This window comes from Budorcas taxicolor, chromosome 21 (assembly GCF_023091745.1).
Source record: "Budorcas taxicolor isolate Tak-1 chromosome 21, Takin1.1, whole genome shotgun sequence".
NCBI classification, from domain to species: domain Eukaryota; kingdom Metazoa; phylum Chordata; class Mammalia; order Artiodactyla; family Bovidae; genus Budorcas; species Budorcas taxicolor.
Genome location: NC_068930.1, coordinates 7274858 through 7288786, shown reverse-complemented (window position 1 = coordinate 7288786; position 13929 = coordinate 7274858). Strand labels below are relative to the sequence as shown.

The window sequence follows — 13929 nt, the reverse complement described above, 5'->3', positions numbered from 1 at the left end:
CTGGTGTAGTCCCTGATGCGAAACCTGCTTCCCAGGGCAATGCCTTGATTCTCATTCTCAGCTCCAGGCTACAGGACTCTACCCTTTCTCAGAGATACCAAAAAACACCCTTTGGCAACATCCAAAGCAGGTGAGCTCAAGTGAACACAAGAATATTTTGGGGACCTTGGAGTCCACATATTTTATAGGATGGAAGGGTGAGAACTTCCTTTCCTGTATCAGTAAGTGTTCTCCAGAGAAACGGAACCAATAAGGTAAATATAGATGCAGAGACAGATAGAGAGAAAGACATAAGAGATCATGCATTACAGGAACTGGTTCATACAATATGGAAGCTGAGAAATTCTACAGTCTATCCTCTGAAAACTGAAGACTCAGGAAAGCTGGTGGTGTACTTCTGTCTGAGTTGAAAGGCCTGGGAATTAGGAGACTGAGGTTTTAAGTCCTGATCCAAGTCTGAGGCCTGGGAACCAGGAGCCACCTGTTATCTGAGAACTGAAAATGCATGTCCCAGCTCAAGCAAAGAGCAAATGCCACTGTCATTCACCTGCTTCTTCTGCAGACAGACCTTGGCGATATTGTGTGTTCAGTTCCAGGTCATCACAGTAAAGAAACATGGCAACAAAGCAAGTCACGCAGAATTTCCCAGAGCATATAAATTTTGTTTACTTTATGCAATTGTCTATTAAGTATGCAAAGTTCTTGCTGTTGTTCAGTCACCAAGTTGTGTGTGATTCTTTGCGACCCCATGGACTGTAGCACACCAAGGCCTCCCTGAAAGACAAACCCACTCCAGTATTCTTGCTGTAAGAACAACATGAACTGTATTAAGAAAAAGTATGCAATAGCATTACACATTAAAAAAAGAAAAGGTTAATACCTTAATGAAAAAACAAGGCTGTTTAAGAAAGGTGCCATAAATTTCAATTTGTAAAACGAAATGCACTCTCTGTGAAGCACAGTAAAGTGAAATGCAGTAAGAGGAAGCATGCCTGCATTTGGTTCTCAGAGGACTGGGTAACTCCCATCCATCCCATCCACACTGGTGAGGGCTATCTTCTTTCCCATCTACTGACTCAAACTCTGACTACTGTACTACTCTAATGACTCCAGTCGGCAGCTTCACAGACACACTCAGAAACACTGTTTTACCAACTATCTGGGTATCTCTGAGACCAGCCAAGTGAACAATTGCTGTCTTCTTGGAAGACAGGCTTCCTTTCGGAAATTTTGTATCTGAGCATTTGCTTCACAGAACACAGGGCCGCTGCTGCCATTTCACAGCATCTGCTATTTCTCTCTCATCCAAGAGATAAAGGACTTTCAAGGAGCTACGTGGTTCCTTTCCTGCCAAGCAAAAGTCCTGTTTGCCAGGACATTTCACCTTGAAGAGGAATAACTGCATAACTGCATAATTAACTGCATAACTCAGTTAATGCCCCGGGACAGCAGGCAGGGAATGGACAACTTTGTCTCTGTTTAAGACATACACCGGTTACGAAGATGGACCTTCATCAACAAAGCGATGTCTCTGCTTTTTAATATGCTGTCTAGGTTTGTCATAGCTTTTCTTCCAAGGAGCAAGCCTCTTTTAATATCATGGCTACAATCACTGTCTGCAGTGATTTTGGAGCCCAAGAAAATAAAATCTGTCACCATTTCCACTTTTTTTCCCCCATCCATTTGGCCATAAAGTAATGGGACTGCATGTCATGATCTTCATTTATTAAAAGCTGAGTTTTAAGCCAGTGTTTTCACTCTCCTCTTTCAGTTTTATCAAGAGGCTCTTTAGTTCCTCTTCACTTTCTACCATTTAAGTTGTATCATCTTCATATCTGAGGTTGCTGTTATTTCTCCTGGCAATCTTGATTCTAGGTTGAGCTTCATCAGCACGGCATTTAGCATGATGTACTCTGCAAAGAAGTTAAATAAGCAGGGTGACAATATACAGCCTTGATGTACTCCTTTCCCAGTTTGGAACCAGTGCGTTGTTCCATGTCCAGTTCTAACTGTTGCTTCTTGACCAGCATACAGGCTTCTCAGGAGGCAGGTAAGGTGGTCTGGTATTCCCATCTCCTTCAGAATTTTCCAGTTTGTTGTGATCCTAACAGTCAGCTTTAGCATCATCAATAAAGCGCAAGTAGATGTCTGGGTTTTTTATTTTTATTTTTTTTATTCTCTTGCTTTTTCTATTATCCAGCAAATGTTGGCAATTTGATTTTTGGATCTTCTGCCTTTTTAAAATCCAGCTTGTACATCTGAAAGTTCTCAGTTCACATAGTGTGGGAGCCTAGCTTGGAGTATTTTGTGCATTACCTTGCTAGCAGGTAAATTGAGCGCAAGTGTATGGTAGTTTGAACATTCTTTGACATTACATTTTTTTTTTTTTTGATTAGAATGAAAACTGACCTTTTCCAGTCTTGTGGGCATTGCTGAGGTTTCCAAATTTGCTGACATATTGAGTACAACACTTTAACATAATCATCTTTTAGCATTTGAAATAGCTCAGCTGGATTTCCACCACCTCCATTAGCTTTGTTAAGAAGCTTTGAAGAAGGCTTTCTTATCTCTCCTTGCTGGATCAAATGGTAGTCCTATTTTACATTTTTTGAGGAATATCCCTACCATTTTCCACAATGGCTGCACCAATTTAATTCACACCATCAGTGCAGAAGGCTTTCCTTTTCTCCAGACCCTCACCAGCATTTGTTGTGCTTTTGATGATAGCCATTTTGATAGGTGTGAAATGATATCTCATTGTGGTTTTGATTTGCATTTCCCTGATTATTAGTGAGGCTGAACATCTTTCCATATACCTATTGGCCATCTGTATGTCTTCTTCAGAAAAAATGTTTGCTTAACTTGTCTGCCCATTTTTAATAAAAATTTTATTTGCTGTTGAGGTGAATGAGTTCTTTACATATTTTGGATATTACTCTCTTATAATTTACAAATATTTTATCCATTAAGTAGGCAGCCTTCCCATTCTGTTGATGGTTTTCTTTGTTGTACAGAAGATATTCAGTATGATATGTAGTTCCATTTGTTTATTTTTGTTTTTTATTAATATAAATTTATTTATTTTAATTGGAGGTTAATTACTTTACAATATTGTATTGGTTTTGCTACACATCAACGATGCATGGTACTGGATGCTTGGGACTGGTTTTGTTTTTGCTTTTGATGTCAGATTAAACAAATCATCACCAAGACCTATGATAAGGAGCTTACTTATTTTTCTTGTAGGAGTTTTATGGTTTCAAGTCTTATGTTCAATTTTTAATATAATTTGAGTTAATTATTGTGTATAGTGTAAGACAGTGGTTGAACTGAATTCTCTTGCATGTAGATGACCTGTTTTTCCAACACCATTTATTGAAGGGATTGTCCTTTCTTCATTGTATATATTATCTCCTTTGTCATATATTAGTGACCACATACATGTGAGTTTATTTCTGGGCTCTCTACTCTATTACACTGAGCTATATGTCTGTTTTTATGTGAGTGTCATACGTTTTGGTAACTATAGCTTTGTAGTATAGTTTGAAATCAGTGACTGTGGCATTTTCAGCTTTGTTCTTCTTTCTCAAGATGGTTTTGGCCTCCTTGGTTACATCTATCCCTAGGGGAAATCTTGCTGTCTATCTTATCTTTTTCTGAATTTAAAATGAACTGTACAATGTGTTTATCCATTATTTCACTTTGTCTTTTCACTAAAATGTCTAGTGAAGAAAGCCACAAAACCTTCTGCCTGAGAATTCATCACATTTGCATGTTATATCCCATATGCAATTTTAAAGATAGTCAATAAACTTAGCTGAATTCTTATGAGTCATACTTAAGTATTGTGGTCAATATGTTTTAAATGAGCCATCATAAATTCTGAACGTTTATTTCCATATTGGCCTTTACTCTGAAACTTCATAATCAAATAAATTTGATATTTCCTTTTACTTGTATTGCTGTACTTAGCATTAGACACGGTCTTTAAGAATTAGTAAATGAGTACTTGTTAGCTTTAGCATCAATCCTATGTAAAAACTGGACTAAATAAAATACTATGAAAAATTACATCCATCTATAGCATAACGAGACAAATACAAACATATTTAAGCAAAACTCTATCTTTTTATTTTGAAGAGAAACCACCTGACTGAAGATATTAAATGTTAAATTATTGCAAAGGAATTCTGTATACATTCAAATAGTACACACAGTTTATTAGCAGAAGGGTCTTTGGTAAGTCAACAGTTCATCAATTTCTGAGTCCTTTACTATTAGGACAAATGGTTTAAGTTGCTCAAGGATTTATCAAAGCTACATATTTTGTAACACAGGTTCTATGTAACAAAGTCTAGAGTGAATATCCTCAGGTGGTCCAGACCAAAACTGTTACCTGTTTTCTCTGGTAGTACAGTGATGCTATAATCAGTCATATGACTTTACTAGAAATCAGCATAGGCTAGACAGTCATTTCCACAGCAGTCATACCCCAAGTCAGTACTCACAGCTGGAGAATATCAGTGGGCAGGAGTGCTCATCCATGGGGAAGTTGTGCAGCTGCAGCTGGCATTCTGCATTTATGGTGAGCCTGTGGGGGAGCCAAGGGTCACTCTTGAGGTCAGCCAGGAGCAAACCAGCAAAGGCCTTAAGCAAGGTCAGGGGCGGTCACATTACGACAACACTGGGCAGGGGGCTGGGGTGGCCGCATGGAATTCAGTCTTGGCAAGGCCACTATCCATTCAGTATACCATTTGGTTTTTGTGTGTTTTGTCACTTTGTTTTACTTTTAACTATCAGAATCAAAGGAAATGTCCATTAGTAAACTCCTTGTGTCTAGAAACACAAGCCAAGTAAGAGAGGAAACAAATTGAAACAATGTCTCCTTGCTGTCACATATCTTTATTTTTAATTTGCTTGACTGAATTAAATCCTTCCTCCATTTTGAAACTGATTTATTTGCCTAGTTAGGTATAATGCCAAGTTCATCCACTTGCAGGGAAGATTTCATATTTGGCCAGCCTCCCCACTTGAATAGGCAGGCGGTGACTGCACTAAATGCATGTATGGCATCTTTCCAAAGCAGACATTCCTGGGGTTTGAGTTTTTGTAAAGGATCCCAGGACTGGCCATGTCTCTATTATGATTTGCTTAAGCTCACATTCATTTCAGAGTCTCATTTAGATTCTTTTAAGAACTGATGAGGAAAGAGCTATTAAAAAGTCCTGTTTTCCAAATGTAACTCATCAGTAGAATTTCCTGTGGCATTTTTTTGTTGTTGTTGCTGTTCCCAGTCTGCCAACATTATAATTTCCCTGAAACTTTAAAATTCTTTACTCTTCTGCTTATTTAGATGCCAATATGTGCCTTTATCTATGTGGCAAATACTTATTTACTATATGAGTTACAGATTTTTCCTTATGACCACAAATCACTTGCAACTAAAAGCTCCTCATATTGGATATAGGGGGAGGAAGGTGTGCTCAGGGCTTGGCAGTGGTATTCACCAAGCAGGGGGAGAGAGGGACATGGTCAGAGGTATTAGAGCAACCACCTTCCCCAGTAGCATGCTGAATCAAATGCCTTTTGGGATTTCATGAGGAAATATCACATGGGCAGGTAGCTCCAAGAATCTGGTGCCCAGAAAGGACATTAGAGATTGGAAATAACACATGGGATATGGAAGCCTTAGGAATGGATGAGCTAAGTCAGCAGGAAAGTGGAAATTGGGTAAAGTCCTAAGGCAGGAGCAGCAGAATGAGGAGATGCCATGTCAGGAGCAGGACAGGAGGTGCAGGAAGCAGCCGTGGAGCAGCAAAGCCAGTGAGAAAGCGACCATCAGCACAAGGCGGTCAGGCCAGTGCTCTAGAGAGGCCTCAGAGACTGGGAGGGCAGCCTCCTTGATCCCAGGGCTGGATGAGCAGGAAAGACTGGCGTAGCTGCCTATCATACATTCTGGGGCATGTTTCAGTCATGCGTTCAGTTAGACTCAGGTCACTCTACAGGAGAGACTCTTGAGAGATACAGACCCAGGTTCAAACCCAGGTAATATTAGTTCCCAATGGAGACTTTGGGCAGGCAAGTGAGCTCACGTTCTTTCAAATCCAGCGACTATTACCTTACTGGGTTTCTGTGAGGACAGCCTGGCCCCCAGGAGGACTCATTACAAGGTAGCTGTCAATTCCATTAAGGATGCATTAGAGAACACCCTCTGTGCTCTTTTGTTCCTTGTGGTCTCAAATTTGGCTATAATTAGATTTATCAATTTGTTCACCAAGACATCTTTATTTCTTAATTGAATGGACCTGTGCATTAAATATATTAAAGGTAATTTCCACAGCCCATTTCTAGCAGAAATGGATGCTAATGAAGGAATGAGTTTATATTTATTAAAGATTATTTGTATCATGTTAGTTTTGCACATGCGGGATTAGGAAAAACTTCTTCAAGACCCAGTAGCATGCTGAACATGAGAAGTGATAGAACTTAGCAATGAAAATAGGGTCCCATTCCTACAGTGATCTTAAGTCCCCAGTGTCAGACCACTAGTGGGATTAAATATTCACTAGCATCTCACCTTAAAGTATAAAGGATTTTCCCATCATTCCAAATTCTGAGGAGTTGATTGGGGGTAGTGATCCAGTGAGCCTCTGCAGTTTTGGAATTTCGGAAGATCGTATCTGGAATCCATATTAACCCCACCATGTTGCTGTTCAGAGTAAGTATTTTCATTGTGCTGTTGAACCTAAGGCGACTGTCAGTCCAGGTCTGAGCAAAAAATATATCAATTTGATATTCCTGAAACAGAGCAAAAGGAGGGGAAAGACATTTCTATTAGTGGATTTTCTGCAGGTTTTGCTTTCTTTCTCAGGAGTTTGGTTCTGCTCATGGTTTCATCCTCACCTGTTAGCACTTAACATCATGCCTGGATCAACACGACAGACACTTAACAAAGGTAACCAATATCATTAGTCAACTGTGAGATAACACGTGAAAAAACTCTGTAAATAGTAAATTGTAATAAATACATAAAGTGTAGTGAGAGGCCAAGAGGTAGTAGAAAGTGATTCAGAACATTGATGCAGACCTTCCTGTATTCCTAAGTCCAAGTTCTGGCAGGTAACAAAATCTAGCATTCTCTCAGTTCAGTCACTCAGCAGTACCCAACTGTAGAGTATAAAATGAATAGAATAGTAGGGTCAACCTACTTCTTAAAGGAGTTATATGGAAGGAAATGATTAAATAAAAAGCTCTAGTGCCTGGCACAACACAAAATATCCAGAGAGTATTAGCTTATATACTAATAAAAATGATCATTTTCATCCAAATCACAAATCAACCCAAATCAAACAGAAAAGCAAAAAACAAGCAGCAACAACAACAACAAAAAAATAGGGCTGACAGCCACCCAAGTCAAATGTCGATTCCAGTAGAGGACTGAAGGGGCAAATTTTTTCTGTAACTGGAAGCAACCCCAGTATGCACAGTACATTAGATACAGGATGGGATTGATGTTACTATGAGACCCAGAGAAATGTCTCAAGTCTGGACCACCTCTGGGGCTCTTCCCCCAGTCACAGTTTAAAGGATTATCTTTAGGTCCACAATAAAGAGGATCTAGATGATTAGTGATCTTAATATCTTTCATAGTTTTCTTCCATATTAGATATTATAAAAGAATTGTTTTTACAGAGTTCAGTAATTCTCAACAAATCTCATATTTATACTTTTCATTGAGTTTCTGGTTAAAGAACCTTTCCGAGAGGTTATTCAACAGACCAATCCAACCTTTCATTAACTAATTCCCTCATTCACTGTCTTTGTTGCACTATGTCAGGCCCTGCAAACCACTGAAGGCCCAGAACTGTGCGAACAGGAAAAGTCTCTGCCTCCATGGGGCTTATATTCCAATCAGGGAAGACAGGCCTTAGACAATTAAGGTGAAAAAAGCATGACATCACTGCTATTGACTATGCTTGGTAAGTTAACACAAGAAACGCATTACCTCAGAGGATAAATGGCCAGTTTGAAAGCAGCTATGGAAGTATGAACAGGGACTGTTGCCTGCCATTCCAGTAAACAGAGAATTTTGCCCAAATTTCCAGTTCTACAAGGAACAAGCCATCAGCCACTGCAGTGGCCCCCTCCACACACCCCCAGCGGCATGCCCTGAGGGGAATTCAGGATGGGGGGAAAAAAGGGGGGGGAAGCATTTTGTGGTTTGGAAACTGGCCCTAGATATTTAAGATAAATACCTAAGGGACAATTTCAACGAACCTTGATTCTTACTTCTTCTCATACATAGAAAAGCACCAAAATCATTAACTTGAGATACCTCTTCTTTGTAATTATCAGTGATCTTTTGATGTTTGACTACATTTTTTTCCCAGCAAAAACTATATCCTTAACTCTTCAGAGCCAGAGAAGGCAATGGCACCCCACTCCAGTACTCTTGCCTGGAAAATCCCGTGGATGGAGGAGCCTGGTGGGCTCAGTCCATGGGGTCGCGAAAAGTCGGACACGACTGAGCGACTTCACTTTCAATTTTCACTTTCCACTTTCATGCATTGGAGAAGGAAATGGCAACCCACTCCAGTGTTCTTGCCTGGAGAATCCCAGGGACGGCAGAGTCTGTGGGGTCGCATAGAGTCAGACATGACTGAAGCGACTTAGCAGCAGTAACTCTTCAGAGCAGTTCCTTAGAGCTGAGAGACTGCATCCTAGGCCTAAGTTCTCAGCTGTTTTTGCTATAGCCCACCAGGCTTTCCTTCTCCAGGGAATCTTCTCAACCCAGGGGTCAAACTCAACTACCTGCATTGTCAGGTAGATTCTTTAGCACTGAGCCTAAGTCCTCAGTAAGATCCCCAAATAATACTTAAGTTGCAACTTTTAGGTTGTGTGTTTTTCTTTAGTTGACAAAAGAGAAAAGAAAGATAAAACAAATACTGATTCTTGTTGGAATGGAAGAAAAAAATGCTTCTCATCCCCATCAGTGAATCATAGGATCAAGAAATGCTTAGAGCATTAAAAGCCTATTGAAACTCAGCTTTGCAGAAATAATTCAGACCCATTGCTAAAAATCTCTAAATAGGTGTCACTGTGCAAATTTTTTAACTGTGCATATATGGCCCCAAGGACAAGAGACTAACATATGACTTTTCCACTGAAGGCTGATAGGGCCAAGGTATCTGTGCTTAATTAAAGAGAAAGAGTAAAGTGAAAGTGAAAACAAAGGGTTGGGTAGAGGCAGTGGCATTTGTTTGCGACCCCATGGACTGTAGCCTATCAGGCTTCTCCGTCCATGGGATTTTCCAGGCAAGAGTGTTGGAGTGGATGGCCATTTCCTTCTCCAGGGGATCTTCCCAACCCAGGAATCGAACCCGAGTCTCCTGCATTGCAGGCAGATGCTTTACCATCTGAGCCACCAGGGAAGCCACAATTAAAGAGAAAGAGTAAAGTGAAAGTGAAAGCAAAGGGTTGGGTAGACGCAGTGGCATTTGAAGCAAAGGCATAGCACTGATCCTGGAATCATGTTGACACAAGATCTATGCACACGTGAAATTGGTCTATAAGTAAGAGACTGGCTAGGTTTTGTTTTGTTTTGTTTTAATTGAAGGATAACTGCTTTACATTATTTTGTCATTTTTCAGTCATATATCAACAAGAATCAGCCATGGGTATGCCCATGTCCCCTCCCTCCCATCCAACTCCCCATCCCACCCTTCTAGATTGTTACAGAGCCCCTGTTTGAGTTCCCTGAGTCATATAGCAAATCCCCATTGGTTATCTATTTTACATGTGGAATTGTAAGTTTCCATGTTACTCTCTCCATGCAGCTCATCCTCCCCTTCCTCCCATCCCTCCCGTGTCCAGAGGTCTCTTCTGTATGTCTGTTTCCCCATTTCTGCCCTGAAAATAAATTCGTCAGTACCACCTTTTAGATTCGGAACCTCAAGTCAGGAAAAGAGTCTGTGACTATTTGAGACTTAGATTTACTGTTGCTTTTCTTTCTGTAATGATAAATTGTAGCCGGGAAAATCTGCTCCAAAAGGAGGCTTATTCTTCAATGCCAATATTCCCACAGCTGGGACAGTTAATGGAAAAAGGAAATTCCCAGACAATGGGGTCAAGATCCAATGAGAAGAGTCTTTAGGAGCCCAACTCTGGGAGTAGAGTTAATCCAGACTTAACTCTAGAATATCAAAGATATTCTCCTCACAGGGAATAAGAGTCCACTCACGATCTGCCCATTGGAGTTTCAGAATTGCTATAAATCAGTGCTGATTGTGATCATCCTGGCTTTTCTCCATCTTTGTAGCTATACTCTACACATGGCTGTGGTTTAGATAGCTCTCTCTTCAGTTTAGAGGTCAGTGGATCAAGGAAAGCCATGTACATTTTGATGTGGTATATACAGGCAGCCCCAATGTTGGGGATGGGACTAGATGGATCTTTCGGGTTGCCTCAATTGAAGAAAGGAAGAGTGTGTCTGTCCTAAAGAGGGAGAGACAGACAAAACATCTGGCAGCTAGAGACAGATCATGGTGGGCACTGGTGCAATTCACCAAGTATCACAGCATTCCTACTTGCAGGCATGTGGTAGAGTCACACACTCCCCTTTCAGGCCCTGAGAGACTGTGTGAAGCAGAGTCCACCTGATTCACACCAGATACATATTGTAGGTGCAAAAGGTAGAAGGGAGAGTGGGAGGCAGGGGTGGGGGCTGCAGTCCTCATGGAGAAGGTGACTTAGAACCAAGACCTCAGTGAGGTGCAGAGTGAGCTTGGCAGAGAGATGGCTCCCTTGCAGGGGCCCTGAACACAGAAAGCAGGAAGGTCAAAGACATTCCTGAGAAGCGGGAACAATGTAGTATACAGAATCAGCCCAGTGGGGCCAGGAAACAGGCCCCTTACTTACTTGATGGCAGAATTTTAGCCTAACAAGGATGATTGTTGACTATGAAATAGCCTACATTTGCACAGAGAACATGAGAACACACTCAAAACTTTAAATAAAATTCAGGGTGTGAGAATGGCCAGTATGGCACATATAGCTACCCATATTAATTAATTCCTTCTTCCCTTTAACACCAGTTTATTGGGTAAAGAAATGAGGAGAGGATGAAGATGCTCTCCCTAAATAGACAAAGTTCATGTGGACAGTTCAGTTCAGTTCAGTCACTCAGTCATGTCCCACTCTTTGTGACCCCATGGACTGCAGCATGACAGGCTTCCCTGTTCATCACCAACTCTCTGAGCTTGCTTAAACACATGTCCATCAAGCCAGTGATGCCATCCAACCATCTCATCCTCTGTGTTCCCCTTCTCCTCCTACCTTCAATCTTTCCCAGAATCAGGGTCTTTTCTAATGAGTCAGTTCTTCGCACTAGGAGGCCAAAGTATTGGAGCTTCAGCTTCAACATCAGTCCTTCCAATGAATATTCAGGACTGATTTTCTGTAGCCAATAAAGGCCCTGAGTGTATTTTGGAAATAATCTAAAACTATTCAGATACTTTGAATTCCAGTATTAGTCAGGGATATTGAAACAGGGAAAACTTCAAGAATTTTACCAAAGTTGCCAAGGATTCCAAGTGAAAATTTCCAAGTGGGTTTTTATACTATATACAAATGCAATTATCCTTTAATAAAAAGTAAATTGATTTTTTTTTTTAATGGAAAAACAAAAAGTCTCCTGCCAACCAAATAGACCTCCTCTTTAGGTCTTTTCTCTCCTTATCATCTCTGCTTTCCATCCCCATTTATGTCCCTTCACAATACATTTTAAAATGCAGATCTGAGATGCGTAAATAGCAAGCTAGGCAGCATCACCTAAAGTCACTCCCATGAGGCACTCCCATGCTTCTGTACCCACCATTCACTGATTACTGAAATAGAGACAATAACGATTTTCTCTTAGAGGTTAAACCAAGGCCTGAGAGGTTAACGAACTTTCACCAAGTCAAAGTCTGCTTCCCAGAATAAAAGGTAACCCTCCTACACTGTCAATGGGAATGTAAATTGGTACAGCCATTAAAAGATGCTTGCTTCTTGGAAGAAAACCTATGATGAACCTAGAAAGCATATTAAAGAGCAGCAAAATCACTTTGCTGACAGAGGTACATATAGTCAAAGCTATGGTTTCTCCAATCGTCACACACAGATGTGAGAGTTGGACCATAAAGAAAGCTGAGCACCAAATAATTGATGCTTTCAAACTGTGGCGCTGGAAAAAATTGTTGAGAGTCCAGTGGACAGCAAGAAGATCAAACCAGTCAATCCTAAAGGAAATCAACCCTGAATAGTCTTTGGAAGGATTGTTGCTGAAGCTGAAGCTCCAATACTTTGGCCACGTGATGAAAATAGCTGACTCAATTGGAAAAGACCCTTATGCTGGAAAAGATTGAGACCAGGAGGAGAAGGGGGTGACAGAAGTTGAGCTGGTTGGATGGCATGAATGACTCAATGGCCATGAGTTTGAGCACATTCTGATGAAGGACAGGCATGCCTGGTGTTCTGCAGTCCATGGGGTCGCTAATAGTTGACACAGCTGAGTGACTGAACAACAGCCACTATGGAGAGCAATATGGAGATCCCTTTAAAAACTAAAAGTAAAGCTACATATGACCAGCAATCCTCCTCCTGGGCCTATGTCCGAAGAAAACCATAATTTAAAAAGACACACTTATCTCAGTGTTCACTGCCGCACTATTTACAATAGTTAGGACATAGAAGTGACCTAAATGTCCATCGACGAATGGATAAACAAGATATGAGATGTATATGCAATAGAATATTAAGTGTGTTAGCTGCTCAGTCATGTCCAACTCTGTGTAACCTCATGGACTGTACCCCACCAGGCTCCTCTGTCCATGGAACTATCCAGATAATAATACTGGAGTGAGTTGCCATTCCCTTCTCCAGGGGATCTTCCTGACTCAGGGATCGAACCCCAGCCTCCCACATTGTAGGCAGATTCTTTACCATCTAAGGCCACCAGAAAAACCCCTCCCAAGTTCAATCCCTGGGTCAGAAAGATTCTCTGGAGAAGGAAATGGCTGCCCACTCCAGTATTCTTGCCTAAAGAATTCCACAAACTGAGCAACAATAGAATATTACTTAACCATGAAAAAGAATGAAGCAATGCCATTTGCAGCAACATAGATGGATCTAGAGATTGCCATATTGAGTGAAGTAAGTCAGACAGAGAAGGAGAAATATACCTTACATGTGGAATCTAAAAATAAATGATACAAATGAAATTACTTACAAAATAGAAACAGACTCACTTAATGTTTTGGTGAAAGTTTTAACTTTTGCTTCAGGTTCCAAGTGAAAGTCGCTCAGTCATGTCCAACTCTTTGAGACCCCATGGACTATACAGTCCATGGAATTCTCCAGGCCTTCCCAACCCAGGGATCAAACCCAAATGTCCCACATTTCAGGCAGATTCTTTACCAGCTGAGCCAAAAGGGAAACCCAAGAATACTGGAGTGGGTAGTCCATCCCTTCAACAGCAGATCTTCCAGACCCAGGAATTGAATTGGGGTCTCCTGCATTGCAGGCAGATTCTTTACTAACTGAGCTATCAGGGAAACCCCATCAGGTTCAAAGGATTTATTAACAAAAGAAACCACTCATTGTACAGAAATATGCAAATTCAATATCTAATAGAGATTTATTGAACTTACTTTCAATATATAATCATTAAAAGAAAAGAGAAATATAAACAGTAGAGGAGAGAAACAGCACATATGTCACTCAGTTGGACCAACTAACACCCAGACTCAGTACTGGGAAGGCCCATGTAACAGCAGTCTGGAGTCCCAGCTGAGAAAGGATCCCAGGCAGTGCATCCACTCCACTGGTGAGACTTTGAATTGCAGTTTTGGGGGTTCCTGTTTATAATGCTAGGCTGCAAACTGATACCAT

General features: G+C 40.8%; 1 protein-coding gene across 1 annotated transcript in view; it reads right to left on the bottom strand.

The window, feature by feature from the left end:
• GABRG3 (gamma-aminobutyric acid type A receptor subunit gamma3) overlaps nucleotides 1-13929 on the bottom strand; it is an 820406-nt gene that overhangs the window by 266322 nt on the left and 540155 nt on the right. Inside the window, exons 4-5 of the mRNA XM_052659706.1 lie at nucleotides 6578-6798; nucleotides 4509-4591 (exon numbers count right to left, since the gene is read on the bottom strand). Coding sequence (XP_052515666.1) covers nucleotides 4509-4591; nucleotides 6578-6798 — 304 coding nt within the window. The remainder of the gene's footprint in view (nucleotides 1-4508; nucleotides 4592-6577; nucleotides 6799-13929) is intronic.